Here is a 15,530-nt window from a genome sequence, read left to right as displayed (position 1 = left end):
TGTCCTGGGCTCGGGCTGCCTTTATCCCCTCTGATAGGCAACTCAGGATGCTCTCTGGGACACCCACTCCATTGTTCATACCCCAACCCTGTCCCTTCAGGAAGAGACCAGTCCAGACACAGACACCTTCAAAGGGAAATCACATTTTACTTGGATCGTTATTTGAGAGGAGCAAGTGTTTCCACGCCTCTACATCACATGCTATCTCATATACAGGGAAACAAAATTTCTTTAAAGCCCTGGAATCCTCTCCCTCTACAGTGCCCACTGCACCTTCCCATCCCCCAAATGTAGGGAAAGACCACCTTTAAAGGCACACCGGGTCTTTGTCCCCAAAGGAGCACGGGAACAGGTCATGCCACAAAGTGGACCGCCTCTTCCAAACCCTCTTTCTTCCCCAAGGATTTAAACTACCCAGGCCGGCCCCTCAGCTTGGTTCTCGAGACCAATAAAAAAAAACTCACCGTTTTTTTATTACAAAAAAAAAAAAAACGATGAGTCCCTAAAAACGTCATTCCGTTTAGCCCACGAGACGTGTGCCAGGAAGGCTGGGGTCCGGCAGTTCCTGCGGCAAAGGAGCCGCATTTTTCTCAGATTTTTTATTCTTCCAGGATTCTGGAAGTGGGACATTGGCAATGCCATGAGCTTCAGCTGTCAACAGGTCCCCTGTACCCGGACAGACAGACGGTCAGCTCACAGGGCCCCACGGCAGGCCCCGAGGACCCACAGAAGCCAACTACAGGTTAAGTTTTTAGGTGGCCAGTCGAGTGTGTCTGCAGGTCAGGCCTCAGGCCCCTGGGTTCAGATGGAACCTGGAGGGCAGAGAAGGGCTGGCCCCAGCCCAGGAGAAGGACAATTGGCCACCACCCACTTCCTTCCAGAATCTTCTCCTGCAGCTCGGGGAAGGCAAGGGGCCCAGGACCCTTGGAGCGGTTACTCAGCACCCTTGGGGCAGGCCTCCCCAGCCTTGGGCTCTTATAGGCTGATGTTAGGAAACCGGAACATTCGCTCCCCGCCTCTCATCTTTGGCTCACGGACCCCAGGTGGAGGGCCAGGCGGCGCTAGATGGCGGTGGTGTTGGCTGGCTTCCCCCGCACTGGGGCTTTGGCGATCATTGCCCGGACCCCACGGGACGCCTTCTTCCGCCTGGCGTCCAGCTTCGTCATGTATGTCTGGACCCAGTGCTCCTTGGGGTCCCCGCAGAACTTCTGGCCCTTCCTGGTGGTGAAGCTGTTGGTAGGGTGACAAGGGCACACGTGAGAGCCGGCAGGGACCTCGAACCACTTCCCCAGATGAGGAGGTGGGCGTGGAGGCCGGCACAGGGGCAAGCTGCTGCCTGGGGTGGGGGTGGGGGTGGGCGGAGGGGGTCCTCCTAGCTGGGTCCCCGAAACACAGCCCTCTCTCTCTCCCTGAATGTCTGCATCTCTGCACATGCTCAGCAACCTCCCTGTCTGACCGGGGAGGCCCTGCCCTGCCTTCAGATAATGCTTGGATTTGAAGAGGGAGACACAATCTCTGCCCACAGGGAGGGAGAAGAAACTGCATTGGAATCCCCCAGGAAAAAAGGCAGATGCCTCCAGTCCACAAGCCTTTCGGGAGAAAGACGACTCATAAAGATGCCAGAGCAGGGAGGGGGCGGTGGGATGGCCTCTGCCCAGCCAGCTCTGAGCTAGCGGGTGTCAGGCCAGAGCTGGCCTTGGTGCCGGGCACAAAACTACTCATAATACCAAGGTCACATTTCTACACCAGGCCGCCGTTCCACAGTGAGCTCACACTTGCTGCCTGGTGGGAGAGGCAGCTCTGAAGTTATCCGGACTCCCAGTGACCTTGAACAGGTCACCTTTCTGGGCCTCAGTTCTCTGTAAAAATGGGAATAACCCCATCTAGCTCATAGAACGGTCCAGAGGGTTAGTTAAGGTCAAGTTCTACGTGCCCGAAGCAGGGTCTTATATAGACGGTGACCCTAGAGGTTCGTGTCCCCCTGTCCCTCTCCTGCCGGGCGCTCAGGGAGAGGGGGGATACTCACATCACTCCTGCCATAGGGCAGACACTCGCACTGGACAGCAGGTAGCTCACCACTCGGTTCTCAGGAACTTTCTTGGAAATGAAGGACATGCAGCAGGAGGAGGGGACGGGTGCGGAGCCTAAAGACAGGAGAGAGGAGAACCGTGTTCCTTCCCAGCCTGCCCGAGACCCTGGGCTTCAGGGCTGGAGTGCATCCCCTATCCTGATGCCTCCAGCCCAGTCCCGGAGCAGCTGTTCCTCGACATTCCCCTTCCAAACCCAGCCCGCTTTGTCCTAGTCCACGTGCATCCCCCACTTTCTCAGCTATGCTCTCGGCAGACCCGCCGGACTGCGCCGGGCTGAGCTTGGAGGTTTTTTTGTTTTGTTTTCTTGTGTTGACAGAGAAACACTGCAAGAGAGGGAACACAAGCAGGGGGAGTGGGAGAGGGAGATGCCGGCTTCCCACGGAGCTGGGAGCCCCATACGGGGCTTGATCCCAGGACCCTGGGACCATGACCCGAGCTGAAGGCGGACACCCAAAGACTGAGTCACCCCAGGTGCCCCTAAGCTTGGAGGTCTTACCTGCAGGGGCGATGCAGTGAGCACACAGGGTCAGGAGCAGGAGGCCAGCCCCCAGGGTCGCAAGGCCTGCCATGAGCCGGGGACGGAGCTCAGGACCTAGAGGTGGGGTGCGGGAGGAGAGGACCAGGTGCCTTTCAGACCACCCCAATCTCCTTCTGCCTTTTATAAGGGCCGATGGGAGGAACTGTGCACTCATAGAACCTCCCCCCCCCCACATCCCTCCCCCTCCAGGCTGCCTTGAATGTCCTCAAGGCCCTTGAATTTGGCCAAGGGGAAGTTATTGCCTCGCTGAGTCAGGGGTTCCGTGGTGTCTTCTAACAAAGGCTGAGGGAGGAGACTTTTGCCCCGCCCGAGTGAAGGGTGGAAGCTTTGGACACACGGTCAGGAGGCTGACAAGGATCCCTTGGAGGGCCCTTCACGTCCTCTGGGATCCTGGATAAGTCACTCACCTATCTGAACTTTAGTTTCTTTCGCTGAAAGTGAGTGAAGTCACCCTATCTCCTTCCATTCATTCATGCGTGGACCCGTCCATCCATCCATCCATCCAACCATCCATTCATTCATTCATTCACCAAGTCTCTTGCCGGGGGGCGGGGCAGGGGGAGAGGGAGAGACTTTCAAACAGACTCCCCTCGGAGCATGAAGCCTGACGGGGGCTCGAACTCACGACCCTGAGATCATGACCTGAGCCGAAACCAAGAGCCAGATGCTCAACTGATGGAGCCACCCAGGCGCATTCAACGAGTGGACGTTCTCCAACTCTTACTAGGCTATGCGCGACGTGCTGGGCTTCTAGTGGGAAGGCAGAAACACGAGCCCATGTATGTAATGAACCAACACAGGTGCTGACCGAGCGGGCCTGGAGCAGAACAGATGCTCTTGTCATCCATACGCCCTCGGACCCCTTCACCTTGCTCGTGCACACACGCTGGCTTTTGGTGACCTTGCATTTCTAGTGCCCACGCTGCGGGAGCCGCCTGGCCGGTAGGCTCTGAGAAAATGGGAAGTACCTAGAAACCCACATCCTCAGGGCAGACCTTGACCTAGGTCTGCTGGAGGGACACAGACATGCCCTATGCTGCTTCCTGAGATCCCAGCTGGGTCAAGCCAGTTTCCCTCTGTGTGACTGGACTCTGCTGGCCCTCTCCCGTTCTGTATCCCCTCTGCCCTGCTGGTTTCCCCTGGAAGCATTGTCTAATGAATCATTTGCCATGAATCCTCCTTTCAGGGTCAGTTCTGAGGACCCAACCTGAGACAAGGGGTGTAAATGGAAGAGGCGGCAGCTCTGCTGACCAGCTCTGCTGGAAGGGAAGTGGGGGATGCTCTTGGAGCTGTTGACCGTGCTGAGGTTTGGACAGTCAAGAAACTGGTAGCCACAGGAGGGCTTTGTAGGTCATAAGGAGCAGTACTGTTCTCAGAGACAGAGGTGACCTTGGCAGACAGAGTGGGAGATGGCACCCGCTTCAGTCTCTTCCCCATTCCAGGATCCCAGGCTGGGACCCCAGATTTGGACTTTTGTCACGGCTGCTTCCATTTCCAGCTCCCCTCTCTCCAATGTTCTCCATCCCACTCCTCATGGAAATAAACCTTCGGCTTTCTCTGGCCTCCCTGCTCTGGGCATCTGGGGCATGCGGCAATACTGGTCACCCGGATGATAGCCAGTTGTGTGTCCGTGTCTCCCATGGGACTGTGAACACCAAGATCCATATCCCCTTTCCTTGCCCACCAACTCCATGCAGATCACCTACAGCAGGGCCAGTGTTTGTTGAATGGATGTATGATGGACCCACTCGGAGTCACTCTCTTCTCGACCAAGGACTCCCATGTGGTCTCTGCCCAGCATAGCTGGGATCGGCATGGACACGGAGGAGTCCGGAGGCAGGTCCCCTGATGGGGGCCGGTCCAGCAACACCTGATCTCTTCACTGCCCATCTTTAGGGAGTGGAAAATACCGAGTGCCCCACTCAACTCCTTCTCAGCTTTGTACCCTCAGCTTCTGGCAGGGACGGCCCTCACCTGGCAGGGGTATGGAGGAACTTAAATGAGATGCCCTTTATACATGCAGGGGCTCGCCATGGTTCCATCTGAGGACATCTGTTCAAAGATTTGCTTCTTAACAGTCCAGAGGTCAGGGAGTGGTGGAGAGTAGGAAGACATCAGGCGAAAGCAGCATGAGGACAGCAGCATGAAGACAGGGCTGGACAGGGCAGGAAGCCCGTGCTGTCCTCATGTTGCAACCAGAGTGGGTGATACAGCAGAAGGTCATTGGGTGAGACGGTGTCGGGTGGGGTGCTTTGCCCCGATTCGGAACATTCTTTAGAGACAAAGCCTTCTCTTTCTATCTTTCTTTCTTCTTTCTTTCTTTGAGAGAGAGAGAGAAAGAAAGAGACAGAGAGACAGAGAGAGAGAGAGAGAGAGAACCAATGTGCTGGGTTGAGGAGACGCAGAGGGAGAAGGTAAGAATCTCAAGCAGCGTCTGTGCTGAGTGCAAAGCTCCACTCTGGGGCTCTATCCCATGACTCTGAGATCATGATCTCAGCTGAAATCAAGAGTTGGACCCTTAACTGACTGAGCTACCCAGACGCCCCATGTTTTCCCTCAAGGCCCTTAAAAAAAAAAAAAAAAAAAGCCCAGTCTTGGGTGAAAGCAGAAAGAGAAGGACATTCCAGGAAAGCAGAATAGAAAATAGAAAGGAGGAGGAGGGGGAGGGGGAGGGGGGAGGGGAGGGGAGGGGAAGGCAGAGGAGGGCCGGACAGCAGCAGGTACAGACAGGGCAGACTTGGGGAAAGGCGGTGAAGAGGAAAGAGGAAAGAGGAGAGGCCCTGGGAGTGTGCTGAAGCCCCTTCCTCCAGCTCAGACTCTGCCCCTTGCCCGCCGCGGTTTCTCCATCTGAGAAGGGAGACGTGGCCCGATCTGCCTCTCCCCGAGTGTGGCGGTCACATGACCCCGTGATCCCAAGACAGGCATATGTCACTTTCATTTAAGTATGTCTTATCAAGGCGACCCTGTATGATAAGGGGTGACATATATTTATGGTGGCGATATAAGATTTTTGCAAAGTGAAACACACAAATTGACAAAATACAGTTAAGTAGGTCACGGGACTAATAGTGTGAATGAACATAGGACCAAAAAACTGTGACCATGACCCAGGAATAGCTGAAACCTGGGAACCCTGGCCAAGGTGCCCTCTGAGGGCCCTCCCCTCGAATGTGCACCCAGGCAGCAGAGGAGGGAGGAGGAGGTTGGAGACTAAGCCGGCAGCCGGGAGGAGAGGGACAGGTGAGGAACGCAGAGCTGTGCCTGGCAGTGAGCAGGGAGCAGGGGTCCTGCCCTTGCGGCACGGCAGCAAGGGCGGCTGTCCTGTTTGCCTTTCCGGGGTGAGTCACCCCAAGAACAATGATGTAGCATCAAACCCAAAGCTGTGTGATACGGGCCAGTGGGCAGTAGCCTAGGGGGTCGGGCTGTGAGCTTGGATAAGAAGTGACTCCAGATACTTGAAGACATGTCCCAGGAAGGGAAAGAGGGGGCCCTGATGGCCCTGAATAGTGCAAAAGTAGACAGTGGTGAGAACAGGATGGGGAGGTTCAGGCAGCAGGGCAGCGGAGAGCAGAGCTCAGCTCGCCTATGACGTTGCTAAGTGCTTTGGATCCCACTTGCCAAGAACATACACTTCATCCCCAAGGCAACTGGGCTTTAGAGGTCAGGCAAGGGCAGGGCGGGCATTTTGAACTGTGGTCTGTCTGAACTCAACGCAGTGCCTCTCACCTGGGAGCTCAGGCTGGATCGTGGGGGGCAGCAGGGCCTCCCATGCTTTGGACGTGCAGAGTTTAAAAGAGGTCAGATCTGTGGTCTAGTGACAGGACTGGATCCACCAGTGGGTGTGGCAGGACCAGGGAGGGGTGGGGGGCGGCAGGGAGGCTGGCTGGAGGTTATCGAAGCTGCCCGGGGGAGGAATGCTGAAGGACTGAGACAGGGGCCACCAGAGGTTAGTTTGGCTCCATTTTACCTGTTAGATCTGCCTGAAGTGCCTGGAGGAGAGGGAGATGCAGAATCGGGGGGCGGGGAGGGGACCCCTGGGGCATCCCAGGGTGTGGGTGACAAGCATCTGTACGTTTCCTAAGACCCACTTCTTGGAAGTCAGCCCAGAACCCACCTTTTTAAGCCTCTCCCTAAACCCAGTAGCATGGCCCCGTCAAGGGCTACCCTCTGGATCTGAATGTCACCTGCCAGGAGGGTCACCTGCCTCACCAACGTCACTTGATTCCTCTGTGACTCACCTTTCGTGTCCTCATCTATAAAAGGGGAAATGATGACATTCACTTCGTGGGTTATTATGAGGATCGAACATGATCATTCAGGTCAGGTGCTTAGCTCCCTGTCTGGCATTGATCAAGGGCCCCCCCAGAAAGGCGGCCATTCTTATTTTTATGACAATAACTTGTTTACAAGACAATGAGATGACTAAGCAATCCACAGGCTCTTCCGTGAGCTTTAATATATTACGGCATTTAATCTAATCTTCACACGATTGACCCTGGACAGTAGATATTATGATTGTACAGATGGGTGAAGCAACTTGCTCTTGGTCATACAGCCATTGACCTCACGTCTGCTTTGCAGCTGAAACCTGAGCTACCATGTAGGGTGTTGAAAATATGGGAGCAGTGAGGGAGTGGAAGGCTAAGAAAGAAAATGGGCACGTTGATCCTAAAATTCATATACGGAAATTTGAGGAACCCAGAATGGTCAGAATGATTTTCAAAAAGAAGAATAAAGTTACAGAGCTGACACTTCCCACTTTCACTTTCCCACTAATTCCTACAGACTAAAGTAATCAAGATGGTTTGGGTATGGGCATAAGGATAGACAGACAGATCAATGGAGTTAGAGTCCAGACAAACCCTCACACTTACAGTCAATTGATTTTTTTTTTTTAAGATTTTATTTACTTATTTGACAGAGAGAGAGAGAGAGAGAGAGCACAAGAAGAGGGAGTGGCAGGCGGAGGAATTAGGCTCCCCGGTTAAACAGGGAGTCTGATGCGGAACTTGATCCCAGGGCTCTGGGATCATGACCTGAGCGGAAGGCAGACACTTAACCCACCGAGCCGCCCATGGTCCCCCACAGTCAGTTGATTTTTGATAAGGATGCCAGAGCCATTCGGTGGGAAAGGATAGACTTTTCAACAAATGTTGCTGGGACAACTGGATATCCACATGCAAAAGAATGAAGTTGGATTCCCTCCCTCACACCGTATATGAAAATTAACTCGACATAAATGTAAGAGTTATAACTACAGAACTTTTAGAAGGAAACGTAGGTATTAATCTTCATGACCTTGGATAAGGTAACAGTTTCTTTTATATGATACCAAAAACACAAGCAAACATACACACACCAATTAAAATTTTACTAAAATTAAACATTTACTAAAATTTAATTACTAAAATTAAAAACGTTGTGGGGAGCACCTGGGTGGCTCAGTTGTTAAGTGTCTGCCTTTGCCTCAGGTCACGATCTTGGGGTCCTGGGGATCGAGTCCTGCAGGGAGCCTGCTTCTGCCTCTACCACGCCCTCTGCTTGTGTTCCCTCTCTTACTGTCTCTCCCCCTGTCAGAAACACACACACACACACACCCCAAAAAAACAAAAACCAAAAAAAACCACTGTGAATTGGGGTGCCTGGGTGGCTCAGTTGGTGAAGCGTCTACCTTTAGCTCTGGTCATGATTCAGGGGCCTGGGATCCAGCCCCACATTGGCTTACATGGGGGGGGGGGTCCCTGCTCAGTGGGGGTCCTGCTTCTCCAGCTCCCACTGCCCTCCCCTTACTTGTGTTCTATCTCACTCTCATTTTCTCTCTCTCTCAAATAAAAAACAAACAAACAAACAAACAAAAAACCTTTGTGACTCAAAGGATACTATCAAGAAGGGAAAAATTCAACTCACATAGTGAGAGAAAATATTTGGAAGTCGTCTGCTCATTCCAGTATCCAGCTAGATTCTTCAGAAAAATTCTTAGAACTCCACTTATGAAAAAACAATTCCATTTTAAAATAAGTAAAGCATTTGACTAGGTATTTCTCCAAAGAAAATATACAGATGACCAATAAGTACCTGAAACAATAACTCAACGTCATTGATCATTAGGGAAATTCAAATCAAACCCGCAATGAAATAGTACTTCACACAGATGGCTATGGAAAAAAAAAAAAAGCAAAATAAGTGTTGGTGGAGAAACAGGAATTCTCATACATTGCTCCTGGGAATGGAAGATTGTGTAACCACTGTGGAAAAGTTTGACAGTTCCTCAAAAAGTCAAACACAGTATTACAATATGATGCAACAGTTCAACTCCAAAGTATATAGTCTAGAGAACTCGAAACATGTTCCTGCCAAAACTTGCCAGTGAATGTGATTTGCGGTAGTCAAAAGATGTTAAGTTTAATGGTCATCAGAAGATGTACGTATAAACACAAATGGCATAACTACTGTGGAATTCTCTTCGTTATAAAAAAGGAATGAAGCATAACGGATACATTCTTTGTAAATGATAGAAGTCAGACCCAAAAGGTCATCATATGGTGTAGGATTCCATTTGCAAGAAATGTTTAGAGTGGGGAAATCCATAGAGATGTAAAGTAGATTAGTGGGTGTTGGGTTGGGGGGGCTGGGAGGAAGAGGTAGTTGAGAGATATGAAATTCTTTTTTGGGGTGATAGAAATGTTCTAGAATTAGGGGCACCTGGGTGGCTCAGTGGGTTAAGCCTCTGCCTTCGGCTCAGGTCATGATCTCAGGGTCCTCGGATTGAGCCCCGCATCGGGCTCTGGATTCGGCGGGGAGCCTCAACCTCAACCCCCACCACCTGCCTCTCTGCCTACTTGTGTGCTCTCTGTCAAACAAATAAAATCTTAAAAAAAAAAAAAAAAGAAGTGATCTAGAATTAAATAGTGGTAAGGGTTGTACCAAGTGTGCCATTTAACTGTATGCTTTAAAGGTATTGGGACACCTGGGTGGCTCAGTCAGTTAAGTGCTCAACTCTTGGTCTCAGCTCAGGTCATGATCTCGGGGTTGTGAGATCAAGCCCCACATGGGGCTCCACACTCAGCTTGGAATCTGTTTGAGATTCTCTCAATCCTTTTCCCTCTGCCTCCCCTTCTTCTTCTCATCCTACTTGAAGGCTCTCTCTCTCTCTCTCTCTCTCACATAAATAAATAAGTAAATAAACTAATTAGTTCAATCTTTAAAGCCATTAAAACAATTAATTTTGTTATGTCGATTTTATCTCAATTAAGAACTAAAGAAAAAAAGTAGAGAGCAGAACCTGAGGAGACTTTCAAAAATATTTGCTCCAATGGTGAGGACTTCAAGGCTTGATTGAGGCCACACCCATTCTCAAAGACCTCACCTGCCTCCCTCCCATGGCCTGACTTTGATCCAACAATCTGACTTATCAAATTGAACCCGTGGGGGCAGAGACAAGTGGAGACAGTGGGTTTTCCCCCGGTCCTTCCCCTACTCTGCACACACTTCCTGGCAAGCAGGCAGAAATGGAGTCTTCCTTCGATGGGTTCCGTATCTATCTTCATAGAATGGAGGAGGCTTCAGGTCCCCCTCACTCTCTCTTTTTTTCTTCCCTGATGGCCCTCCTCAGTCCCCAGCATCTCCTCACTCCCTCTGTCCCTTGTTATGTGAACCTACTACTTTATAGAAAGGCAATAAAAAAAAAAAAAACATTCACGCCACAGATAAATGACTGACAAGTTTAACAAGAAGGGGCTTCTTGTATGCGAGGTCTCTGCAAATAAGGACAATGGAAGCTATGTTTTTCACTGCTGGGGAAGGGCACTGAAAAGATGGAGTGGGAGAGGGAGAGAATGACGCCAAGGATGCTGCAATGGAAGCAGAGGTATCAGTGATTGTACGTATGCAATCATTTAGAAACACTGACATACCAAGAGCAATGAGCAGACCTAGCAGAAACATTCCTTCTTGGAAAAGCAGCTGATTCTGGTCCTAGGGGAGAGAAAATAGAGCCTAGAACATCTTTGGGGGCCAGAAGGTAGCAAAGTGCTCAAAGAGTCATGGAGGGAAGTTAAAAGGATGTAGGAGGCAGCTTGCAAGGGTTCACACTGGCCAAATCTGGAATAATTTGGCTGGTAATAGTGATAATGATGGATTGAATAAAATAAGAATCCATAAGTAAATGTTCTGAGTTGAATTGTGACCCCCGCCCTGCCCTACCTCCCACCAAAACGAATGTATATGGGTGTCCTAACCATGTTCTAGAATGTGATCTTATCTGGAGACAGGGTCTTTGTAGATACCAAGTTAAAATGGGGTCAGTAGGGTGGGCCAGAATCCACAATGACAGGTATCCCAATAGATTGGGGGGAAATGTGGACTTAGCCACTGACACGCACAGAGGGAAGATTTTGTGAAGACCCACAGAGAGAAGGTGGCCATGGACAAGCCAAAGAGAGAGGCTTCCAGAGCAGAGCCTTCCCTTGCAGGCCTGAGGAAGAACGATGCCTTGACCTTGACCTTCTAGCCTCCAGACTGTGAGACCATACATTCCTTTTGTTTAAGCCCTGGATGGTGCTACTTCCCTATAACAACCCTAGCAGATCAACAGAGGGGAAGCTCCGTATGCAGTAGGATTGCCACCTAATAAACAGAGAAAAAAAATGGTAGAACTAGAAAATCTTCCAAGGACGCTAAAGCTCGAAGGTAAAAGTGTGATGGGAAATGGGGTATTTCTGTTGTTTCCATGTGTCTCCCCACAAACTCCAGCGAATTATGAACAGAAAATCAGCAACTCGATAGTGAAGAAAACTAGAGGACATGAAAACAAAACAAAACAAAACCCTCATGTGAGTTTCCTAATAAGGTTCAAAACTGGATTGAGGGTCATGGAACAGCGATGGTATGTTGGAATGTTCTAGTCCCAGACCTGCCCTTAACCAGCTGCTGAACTTGAGTAAATCAGTCGCTTCTCCCAAGCTTGGATTTCCTCATCTCTGAAATGTGCTGGAGTGGGGTGTAGACTCATGGGGTCATGGGAAGCCAGAGAAATTGTGGATGTGAGAGCTTTCAGTAAACTTCAAAACATGGTGCAAATTCGAGTCTTCACCATCCAGTGGGAATCAGATAAGACAGAGGAATTAAGCTCACTTCAGGCATCAGACAGCAGAGGAGAATATATGGGGTCAGCGGGGGGCCTTTCTGGGCCCCTAAAATTGGATTCTCAAGGCAATCTGGCTCTGCTGGCTCTTGAACAGACTTCAGTAAGAAGGAAAATGACTTGGAATATATAACCAGCAATATTGGGGTTGCCTTTTTCTTGAGATCTTGGGCTGGGTGACAGATAGATGTTTCAAGACTTTTCTAAAAAAGATTTTATTTATTTATTCAACAGAGAAAGAGAGATCACAAGTAGGCAGAGAGGCAGGCAGAGGGGGAGGGGAAAGCAGGCTCCCCACTGAGCAGAGAGCCCGATGCGGGGCTCAATCCCAGAACCTTGAGATCATGACCTGAGCCGAAGGCAGAGGCTTAACCCACTGAGCCACCCAGGCACCCTGGTTTTTTGTTTGTTTGTTTGTTTGTTTGTTTTTAGATTTTATTTAGTTATTTGTTTCAGAGAGCAAGAGAAAGTGGCAGAGGGAGGAGTAGAGCAGGAGAAACAGAGGAGGAGGGAGAGAGACAGATAGACTGTGCTGAACACGGAACCTGATGCGGGGCTCGATCTCACAACCCTGAGATCAGGACCTGAGCTGAAATCAAGGGTCAGAAGCTTAACTGACTGAGCCACCCAGGTGCCCCTCAGGATGGGTTTTAAGGGGTTGAAAAAATTTCTCCTTCCTCACCCTGCTAGTCTGATAACAGATCATGGACAATTATCTTCTAAATAATGGCCCCTTTGTTGAAAGGCAAATGTATTTCTTGGCAGGGATAAGGAATCACTCACACAGACCTTCTCATAAAACTTAATCAAACCAGCCATCCAACCATCCACACACTCATTGGTCGCTGCTGTATGCCAAGTGCCTGGCTCACTTGGGGCACACAAAGGGAATTATATACAGGGGCTGTCCTGGAGGTATTCACCCTGGGCCATAAGAGACAAAGGCAATTATGGTATAGATGGTAGATACCCACAGTGAGGGGGTACACCTGGCCATATTCGACAGCAGAAGAACATTCTAGAAGAGGTGCCTCCTGAACTGATTAAGGCTGATTGAGGTGGGAAGGCCTAGGAGGGTAGCAGTGGAAACCTGGTAGAGAGGGGTGTTCCAGACCCTGGAAGTCACAGGGACAAGGTCAAAGAGGAGAGGTGACTTGGTCAAGTCTGGAGTTTTGCAGAAATCACTCTGGCCCCAGGCAGCCCGTGTAGGGAGACTGTTGTGAAGGCTATGGGAGGAATGCAGGGGGGAATGGGGAGCCAATGGAGGTGGGAGGGAGGGTATGGTGTTGAGAACTACTCGGAAAGTGGATTCGAGAAGATTTGGTGCCCTGGTGGTTGAGGAAGGAGAAGGAAGTGGTGAGAATACTACTCGGGTTCCAACTTGGGTGCATGGTGGGGATGGGGTCATTTGAGGAGGAGTAGAATCCACCAGGGAAAGCAGGTCAAGGTGAAAGCTACTTGGGGCTGTGGGGTCCAGAGTCCCAGGGGTTCTAGGGGAACATTTGAGGATGCAGCAGGCCCAGAGGCACGGCCCAGGTCAGATGCCCCCGCCCAGCCCAAGCACCAGGCATGGACAGTGTAGCTCCATGAAAATGGCACAGCCCTCGAGACCGAGTTCCTGAGTTTGTTTCCTGCTCCTACTTGCTTTCCCGGGGGCCCCAGGCAAGGTGTCGAACATCTCGGAAGCACAGCCCATTTGCTATAAAATGGGGATGTGAAAGCCCATCTCCCAGGATGGTGGCGGGAAGGAGGCAGTCCTTGAGCCTCAACAAGGGGCTCTATCCCAGGCCTGCTTTCTGGAGACAAGCTGCCACCAGACCAGACCTACATCCCTTCAGTTCTTTCCTTAAAGACCCACTTGGCTCCTTTGAATCCTTACTTGATCCTCTTTGGGTCCCCATTCCATGGGGAAGAAACTGAGCCTCAGAGAGGCTGCCTGGCTTGCTCAAGACCCCAAAGCCATAATGAAGCAGGGCTGGTCCTATGTCTTCCTAGTAAAGAACCTGTACCTTGGCCACGGCACCAGGTGGGCCCAGGATGCTGAGTGGTGCTGTTTCCAGCAGGCAGAGTCTCTTTTCTAAGTACATCTCCAGTGCATCCTTTCGGTCGACCCTCTGTGCCGCCCCACTTACTCCTTCCTGGATTCCTGTTCCAACCTCCTAACCAAAGGTGGCTGAAGATGGACAGAAGGCCTGGGGCTTGAAGCAGTGGAAATGGCAGGAGGACAGATGAGCACAGGGGTGGAGAGCACAGGGGACTCAGGAAGGCAGGCTCGGGTTATCTATCGCTGCTTCCTGTGGTGCCTTCCCCCTCCTCGCCAGTTGCAGAGAACTGGGAACAGGGGATGGTCCTAGGAGCCACTGACCTAGAGATGACAAGGTGACAGCCTCAGCACCCAGTGCAGGAGTGTTTTCCCCCATTTATCAGATCTGGAGTGGCAAGGGGAGTGGGAGGAGCAGAGGGGCCTCCTGGGGCAAAGAAGGGAGCCTGTACATCTTACCTTTGATAGTCTTGGAAATTCGGGAGCCCAAGGTTCACAAAGACTTTTGAGAAGTTGGCTTCATGGCAATAGGCAGACTTCGACAGGTGCACACGCAGGAGGCGGGGGGCCGTCCCTACCAGGGAAGCACAGAGAGTCCATTGCCAGGATGGACTTCTCCCCTGCACACCCTAAAGCTGGTCTTGGAAGGGGTGTGACCCTGAGCAGGGCAGGGGAGGATGGGTGGAAGCTATTAAGCAACTTGCCCTTTGGTCTCCTCATGGTAGAGCTTGAAAGAGCTCAGTTTAGCAGGAACAGTAGGGGAAAACAGCAGCTGGACCCAAGGTCACCGTTAACCAGCCGGCCCCGTCTGCGTGGTAAACCAGAAGAGCTGTAGACGAGAGGAGCCTCCAGGGTCCCCTTGTATGCCTCAGTGTCATTGCTGCCTTCTAGATTTTGGAGATTCAAGCAAAGAGAATCAGAATTAAGAGGCAGAACTCAAGGGGGAAGACATCAGATGGGCAAAGCAATCCAGAAACAGATCTGATCACCTTGGATGATAGTGAGACTCCCAGCAAGGGGGGCATGCAAATACCTCTTGTCAGAGCTCTGGGTAGGAAATTCAAGCTTCCTATAAAGAAGTCCCACCCAGCTCTGGGGTTCTGGGATCGAGGGAAAGACTCGTTTTAGACTCAATGTCATTAGAGCTCAGAGTCCACTAAAAGGAAGATACATCGAGGTATAATTACACTATAGTGTGATAAGGCACAGGGAGCAGAGGAGTTAAGAGCACAGCTGTGAGGCCTGGGCTCAGATCTAGGCTTTTCCAGCCTCCATTGTGTCATCTGGGAAGTGGGCATGAAACCTCCTTCCCAGGGGAGCAACGGGGACAGAGAGAGAGAACGACTGTCATGCTCCGGGTGTGGTGTCTCACCTGCCGTAAATGCCAATAATGGGAAGTCATTTCTAGGCACAAGGAAGGTACAAGGCACCCTCCTGCCAAGGGCTCTGGACTATGCGGTTCTGCAGAGAGAAGGATGAGCAGGAGCTCCAGGGGGACAAAGGGTCAAGGGCATTCCGGGCCAAGGGGAAGAGCATGCACAGGGAGAAACCCGATAAGCAGTGGGATGTGCTGAGTTCCGGAAGATGACGGGAGGAGATGAAATTGAGAGGTTGGGCGCAGGGGCTGGATAGCACATGGTGCCCCACCTGTCCTGTCCCAAATGCAAGTGATGTAGCGTTCCTTCCCGTCCAGAGCAGACACCATCAACCTCCCTCCCC

At 51.2% G+C, this 15,530-nt stretch overlaps 1 protein-coding gene across 1 annotated transcript; it reads right to left on the bottom strand.

Moving 5' to 3' along the window:
- Positions 1-127: 127 nt before the first annotated feature.
- Positions 128-14,429, bottom strand: CCL24 (C-C motif chemokine ligand 24). Its single transcript, XM_082712608.1, has 4 exons — positions 14,271-14,429; positions 2,587-2,682; positions 2,027-2,144; positions 128-1,230 (listed from the first exon to the last, which is right to left on the bottom strand). Exons 2-4 carry the CDS (start codon positions 2,657-2,659, stop codon positions 1,062-1,064), a joined length of 360 nt encoding a protein of 119 aa, XP_082568734.1. The 5' UTR covers positions 2,660-2,682; positions 14,271-14,429; the 3' UTR covers positions 128-1,061.
- Between the last annotated feature and the right edge of the window lie 1,101 nt (positions 14,430-15,530).

Source organism: Mustela nivalis (assembly GCF_964662115.1).
Source record: "Mustela nivalis genome assembly, chromosome: 19".
Lineage (NCBI taxonomy): Eukaryota > Metazoa > Chordata > Mammalia > Carnivora > Mustelidae > Mustela > Mustela nivalis.
The sequence above is the reverse complement of the archived record's forward strand: the minus strand, read 5'-3'. Positions and strand labels throughout refer to the sequence as shown.